Raw genomic sequence first — 7,500 nt, forward strand, 5'->3', positions numbered from 1 at the left:
GCCCCCGTGGGCATGCAAGCCCAAATGTGGGGGGCTTAGCGCACTGCGCCACAGTGCCTCCAGAAATGGCTTTTCATCTGCTGGGTAGAGTATGGTCATGCTGTCTTGAGGGACAACACATTACTATTATTTTTCTAACTTTTGAGAGTAACAATTGCTGGCAACAATATACATCCTCACTGTCAATTACCAAGTTACAATTGAGAGTTCAATTAGCTTAATTGGTCAATTTAATTCAAGGCTAGACAAGGCAATGGTGATTTGTAGGCCTGTATCTTTCAAACTAAAACTAGAGAAGTGTCAAAATCTGCTTTCAAATGTTGTATGCAATTGACAGGCTTGAAAAGTGGGGGAGGGCCTCATCTACACAACCGACGTAGGATGCCAATACTGCTTTCAATTGGCATCAGAAGGTACCTGCATGTGAGATATGAGGCAAATCGGAGAGGGTCACCCGGGAGGGCGTGTGAATTGACATGGAATGACCCATTAGCTAGGGGTGGGCGATATGGCAAAAAAGTTGTATCACGATATTTTAACATGAAATCACGATTTCGATATTTTATCACGACCTTCCATCGAAAAAAATAAATACGACAAAAAAACCAACTTTCATGTACTTGCAATTACCAATTTGCAGTTAATGCAATGTTAATGCAATGTTAACACACTGATGGCACTCTCATAAAGTGCACAATTGGAATACAGTGATGTAAAGAATAAATTGAAGACGACAACTAAAGTGAGAAAACGTCACTCTGATACTGATAATAAACATCCTCACTGCAAGACGATCTATACGATTTCTCCACTTTGGCAGATTCGAGACGATCTTTTACTCAATATCGCGATTCACGATATAATATCGTCATATCGCCCACCCCTACCATTAGCTGTGACAGATGTTATGACAGAGTTGTTATATGACACAGGTGTTATGACAGAGTATATGGTTGATCACTTAAAATGCTTGCTAATGGACTTAAAGGTGCACTGTGTAAGAATTTTAGTTGTTTATTTCCAGAATTCACTCTGCCCATTCACTAAGGTTACCTTTTTCATGAATACTTACCACCACCATCAAATTCTAAGTATTCATTATGACTGGAAAAATTGCACTTTTCATACATGAAAAGGGGGATCTTCTCCATAGTCCGCCATTTTGAATTTCCAGAAATAGACATTTTTCGCTGCAAAATATTAGTTTATTACTTACTTACTAAACTTTCATGAAAATATCAAATTTGGCAATTAAATAGGCAACCCAGTTTCAATGAGCAGCATAGTTGCAGTACCTTTTTTGACCATTTCCTGCACAGTGCACCTTTAAACACTATGTAGTATGTAGTACTGTGTAGTATTTTATATTGGCCTATGTTTAAGATGACATACCATTTTTCAGTATCATGGTTTACAAAATAAACAAGAAACTGTTTATTTTCATTAAAATATGTTTTTCAGTAAATTAAGATTAAGCTTGGCAATTCGTTTTGACACTTAAGGGTGTATACTATGGAAACACCTGGGTTATTTATTGAAAAACAAAATACTCAAAAATACAGAAAAGAAAACTGAAATGTACCTCCAATTAAAGAATGATCCAGATGTGTATATGCGCAATGTATATGATGTAAAAAGCTAAAATAATACAAATTTAAAAAATAAAAAAAACGTCTACAATTCATTAGGGGGCAATACAGAATCTTCTCTCTCTCTCTCACTCACTGACACACACACACACGCCCCCACTGACGGAGGAGCATACAGACAAAGCGCGTCTATTCTTCAAGCATGTGGGGCAGGCCCGTCACTAGGTTTGAGAGACAGGGGGGGGCTTAGCCGCAGAGGAAGAAAATGCGCGCGCAGCGTGCGCCGAACATTTTTTCAGCTCACCTGCTAAGGTTTTGTCTATACTATGAATTCATTATTTTAAGAGCAAAGAAATCCTGCACACTGTCCATTCCAACAAACTTTAATACATTGTTTCGGTCATCCGACCTTCTTCATGTTGTATTAAAGTTTGTTGGTGGAATGGACAGTATGCAGGATTTCTTTACACTTGAATGACAACCCCACTGGGATAATATCCTACGCACCTGCCCACCTACAGAGGTGTGCAAAAGCGTCTTCTTGAACAATTATTTTAAGAGCACCATACCTATTTTTAAACACTAGTTACAGGGATTTTTTATGTTTTATTTCACATTTTAATGAACATTCCTTATATGTAAGATAAACAAAACATTTCAAAATGTTTCAAAAGATGAATATTATGTACGGAAGTTAATATGATTAGATAAAAATGCCGATAGCATAATTTACACAAGGACTAGGAACTTTAAGGAGTTACTAACTGCGCATCTCCAGGAGAAGCAGTGGTCAGGCAGCGATTCATTCAAACAGGTTCCTTACTTGGAAAACTATGCATCCCCGGCAGATATTTGGTCATTTTTACTATTTTATTAGCTATTTTAATCAGTTCATGTGTGTTTTCAAACTGTTAAGACAAATATTAAAAACTCAACTATAATTTCAAGACAATGTCTAATTGATTTATTACACGTGAAAATTGGTACTTTGGGTCTGAAGATTTCATCCGTGTAAGTAATTACACTTTTCTCGAGGTGTTGTTAGTCACAAAGCACAATCCTCTACCTGTTTCCCCCCCGCATAACATATTGCTGTGCACCCTGCTTTTATTGCTGTGCAGTATAATAAGTGGCATTAAGGATATAAGTGGCATTAAACAATAAATAAGCAACCATGAACTTGTATTCAGATTAACTTGCCTTCTTGGTGGTTCGTATTCAGTGCTTTACTGCATTTGTTTTTGGAAAAATGTAAAAAAAAAAAAAAAAAAATTGTGTGCAAAATCGTTACAGGGGGCGCTAATACTAATGTAGAGGGGGCTAAAGCCCCCCTAAAATAGGCCTAACGACAGCCCTGATGTGGGGTGTGCTGTATCTGTTTCTACTCGGTGTGCCAATGCATGCATTTAGGCTACATTGCATTACACTTAGCTGACGCTTTTATTCAAAGCAATTTACACAATACAGGGCATTGGTTACAGTCCTGCAGCATTGTGAGTTGGGTGCCTTGCTCAGGGGCACTTCAGCCATGGAAGCAAGCAGGAAGGGGATTGGTAAGGGTGGGGAATTAACCTACAACCCTGTGAACTCCTTACCCATTATACCACGGCTGCACCAAAGACGACCCTTTCAAATCCCCCTCAGTGCGTTCCCACGGCGACACTCTACAGCTATAGCTGCCGTGAATGCACCTACCGGGCCGATATATTATTTCTCTTTCAGTGAAAGTGAAAGCCATTGGCGGAAGTGAAGCTCTCTACTTGCCTTTCTCTGTGAGGACCGAGGAGTCTCTCTGGATGAGTCGTGCGCACTGCTCCACGTTCCCGCGCTGCACCGCTTCCATGATGCCCGTTTCTGGGGCCATGTTGGCGCTCTGCTCCCGTTACATGCCCAGCATCTCCATCAGTCACACGCGACACCAGCGAACGAAAACAAAAGCAACACGAGACGAGATGCTTGTCTCTGATGACAGCGATGGCACTAGGACGACAAGAGTGTGGGACAGGCGAAAGAGCACCGCCCCGAGGCGTCTCATGTGACCGCTGAGGGGTACGCCCCCCACCCCACCGCGCGGCGGTCATATGACAGCACAGAGTGAATTTCGGTAATTTCCTCGAGAAGACCAGACGTTCATACACTAAACCAGTCTGACGCTGCACAATGGAATAAAAAAACAGTTGTTACTACTGTCAAAAGCTACAGCCCGAGCTCCGTCCCTATCTCACTCTCGCGCTTTCTCTTTCACTATAGGCTATGTCTCTCTCAGGCGCATCATGTTTTGGACAAAGCTTCTTGGAACAAGTTACACAGACAGGGATATGATTCTGAAGATTAAATGAAATGAGAGTTCAGACTCTATTCTACCTTATGGTCCTCCTTATTACACGTGAATATTGCCCGTATTACATGATGCAATGTCAATTGCTGTAGCTTTTGTAACCTGTAGCCTGTGTGGTAACTTAAACGTTATGTGTTTTTGTTTCACTTTGATCAGCTGTGAGCCCCCCAATACACACACACACACACACACACACACACACACACACACACACACACACACACACACACACACACACACACACACACACACACACACACGCAAGGTGTTTTGTTACATCCGCTTTTGATCAGCTGTGCTCGCCGTAGCCTACTGTTTATCATGATGCCCCCTCTCCTGTCGGTAGCCTATCTATTTTTAAACTCCAGGTTCAGTTTTCTCTTCCGGTCGCCAGCGGGAAAGCTGCAGGTCTGGGGTTTGTGGAGAGACTTGTGCACATTGGAAGAATAGGCGAGACTCTACCTCGGGAAGAAGAGACTATGAATTTCCAAAAACGTATTTTAGAATGCTGTTGAATTGTAAATTCATGGTATTTAGGGCTGGTGTACCTTTCTTGTGTAATAACAATCAATTCTGCTGTAAAGTTCTACGCTATTGGGCGAATAGCCTACTGTCTTAAAGAAATCAATGGGCTTCCCTCAGCTGCCGATTGATCAACCTTGAGTGTGGCACAGTAGGATTACGCATTGATTCACAGATATAGGCTAGTCTAAATGTGTTAAGACAGTGTTCGCAGTGCCGCGGGCGCGCTTGTGTACTCTACAGTTTTGGCAACAGTCCCTTGGCAATATATTGCATGATTAAACGCGAATGCTGTGGCACCAACGTGCCACGTTTCTCAGCAACATTGCGCCACGTGCGTTTCCAAAGACTTTTCAAAACTTCTCGAGACAGTTGTCCGTGCTGGTGCGAGTGAGCCGTTTGAGTCATTTGCACCTGTTTGCTGTTGACCACAAGATGACGCTATCACACAAGCGTCACCCAAGCCGTATATGAAGACATGGGAAAACTTTGTAAACTACAGTTGTCACATGCAAAGTTTCCGTGAGTCTTAAAACGGTCCAATAGTCATTTGCATTACGTTATTCCAGAACAGTATTTGACTTTACAGTTTTTTGAATTTGTTTCAAAACTGTCTCCTTTGTGTAACCATAGGCTACTGACAGTTGGATTTCTTTTTTGCCTCCCACGACGTCCAATAGCAGCCTAGATTGGAGGTTGCCTTGTGTTGTTGTAGCCTATGAGTTTACTGGCACAAGTTGTGTCCTGACTGTGTGTTTAGTGTGAGTGTGTTGTGTGCGTTTACTGAGGACAGGATTCCAGGAGCGCAAGCACACACAGACAGCAGAACTGGCCCGACCAGGCGGACCTCTCTCGCTCTTCCTCTTCTGTGTCTCGGGTGTACACTGTAGTGTGTGTGTGTGTGTGTGTGTGTGTGTGTGTGTGTGTGTGTGTGTGTGTGTGTGTGTGTGTGTGTGTGTGTGTGTGTGTGTGTGTGCTTCTCCCGGCTGAGGAAGTAAAGGCACATGACCGGCTGCGCGCGGCTCGGGTAGGGTAGGCGGGTGATGTGATGTCAGACTTTTTTCGCGTTGAGCAAAGTTCAGTAGCTCCCGAGGTGGATTAGACAGCACGCTCAGCAACATTGCAGCTGTAGAGAGACGGACGGCCGCGCGGAGCTTTGGAGACCGGAGCGTGTCCACACAGGCCCGTTATGGAATAGCTGCGGGAAGACTCCGGCGGACGCCAAAGGAAATAGCGCCCACACGGCCAAACTGTCTGCTTCAGACCATTTAAACACAGGTACAGACATCTCATATCACCCGTGTTATGGCCTGACATATTGAGGGAAGTGTGTGTGTGTGTGTGTGTGTGGGGGGGGGGGGGGGGGGGACGACGACGACGACACACAACTGTGGGGTTGTGTCTGTTACTTTGGTGTGTGTGCGTATGAGAGAGAGTGTGTGTGTGTGGGAGGGGAGGGTGTGTGTGTGTGTCTCTGAGTGTGTGTTTGAGAGATGAACTCTGGTATGTGAGGAGTGTCCAGAAAGTAGTCTTGTTTTGCTCCCATGACAGGAACAGTGGGGGTCTCATGGAGCAGAATTATAGAAGTCCATTGGTATGCAGGCGCGCAATCTCACGGCTCTATGTGAGCTTATCCAGCACGTGCCTCGTGTGGTAGTGCACCGGGTCCGGGGGAGTGTGTGTGTGTGTGTGTGTGTGTGTGTGTGTGTGTGTGTGTGTGTGTGTGTGTGTGTGTGTGTGTGTGTGTGTGTGTGTGTGTGTGTGTGTGTGTGTGTTTGTGTGCCAACAACTGTACAGACTCCTTGAGGAGGTTTTCAGGCCTTTAGCCTTAGGTAGGAGCTCCTTAGGTAGGCGCATCAGAATAAAGATAATGGAGATACCGTATGTGGGAGGAAGAGAGGTGGAGGAGTGTGGAGAGGAGAGAGAATAATTGAGTTTGGGATGTTGTATATATTTAGGCTGCAGTGACAGGACACAGAGATCAGATCTTCCTCTCTCTCTCTCTCTCTCTCTCTCTCTCTCTCTCTCTCTCTCTCTCTCTCTCTCTCTCTCTCTCTCTCTCTCTCACACACACACACACACACACACACACTTTGGTACTTTTATTTGGATCACAGCCCATTTAAAGATACACAGATCCAAACATTTCTGGAAATCACAGCAGAGTTGTACGGGGTGAATCATACAGTTAGTCAGTCCAATGTTTTCTATGGGTATACATGACATCTCCGTCTCTAGATGGACAAACTGCTTATGATGGCTGGGATTGAGCAGCATTTTGCCAGTCTTGTTGCTGTTGTTTTGCAAAGTCCAGATAGCTGCAATACAATGCCCAGACACAAATATTCTCTCTCTCTCTCTCTCTCTCTCTCTCTCTCTCTCTCTCTCTCTCTCTCTCTCTCTCTCTCTCTCTCTCTCTCTCTCTCTCTCTCTCTCTCTCTCTCTAACCAGCTAACAACTTACTTGGTTTCAATGGGAAATTGCATTGCAGCCAAGTAACCAACTTAGTAAGTTGTTGAGAAATGCACTTCAAAAATCGCATGCACGAATCCATGCACGAATCCATGCACGCACACACACAGCACAAGATAGACTATTTCAGCACTGTTGCATTTACCGTAAAAAACACAGGTATTTAAAATGCATTGCATTTTTTGCAACTGTATATATAGGACAGACAAAACCTTTTCTAGGTAGAATAGGCTATATGACTTTTTCTAAACGCTAACACTCATATGTTACACTCATACAATATGTTAGACCTCAACAGTTTACAGTGAAACACTACTTTCTCAGACTTAACATTTATTGCAAGTTTTTTTGTTTGTTTATTCTGTGTGTGTGTCTGTGTGTGTTTGTGTGTGTGTGTCTGTGTGTGTCTGTGTGTGTGTCACGTCGCAGGGCCATCATGCATCGTGTGAACAAGGAGACGGGGGAGCTGAGCGCCTCGGGGGAGGAGCATCGCGGCCGCCCCGTGAGCAGCCGCCCCGTCAACATCCACCCGCACGGACGCTCGCCCAACCGCACGCACACACACTCCGCCTCGCCCAC

General features: G+C 44.0%; 2 protein-coding genes across 3 annotated transcripts in view; one reads left to right on the forward strand and one right to left on the reverse strand.

Annotated features, from left to right (window-relative positions):
- Positions 1-3,569, reverse strand: part of si:ch211-223a10.1 (putative ZDHHC-type palmitoyltransferase 6) — a 16,356-nt gene extending 12,787 nt beyond the window's left edge. Inside the window, exon 1 of the mRNA XM_063192304.1 lies at positions 3,354-3,569. Coding sequence (XP_063048374.1) covers positions 3,354-3,453 — 100 coding nt within the window. The 5' untranslated portion in view covers positions 3,454-3,569. The remainder of the gene's footprint in view (positions 1-3,353) is intronic.
- Positions 3,570-5,394: 1,825 nt separating this feature from the next.
- Positions 5,395-7,500, forward strand: part of wdfy4 (WDFY family member 4) — a 113,026-nt gene continuing 110,920 nt past the window's right edge. For both annotated transcript variants that reach the window (XM_063191356.1, XM_063191357.1), the window contains exons 1-2: positions 5,395-5,727; positions 7,351-7,500. The exon at positions 7,351-7,500 is cut by the window's right edge and continues 409 nt beyond it. In XM_063191356.1, coding sequence (XP_063047426.1) covers positions 7,358-7,500 — 143 coding nt within the window. In that variant the 5' untranslated portion in view covers positions 5,395-5,727; positions 7,351-7,357. The remainder of the gene's footprint in view (positions 5,728-7,350) is intronic.

The sequence above is a fragment of the Engraulis encrasicolus genome, chromosome 24 (assembly GCF_034702125.1).
Source record: "Engraulis encrasicolus isolate BLACKSEA-1 chromosome 24, IST_EnEncr_1.0, whole genome shotgun sequence".
Lineage (NCBI taxonomy): Eukaryota > Metazoa > Chordata > Actinopteri > Clupeiformes > Engraulidae > Engraulis > Engraulis encrasicolus.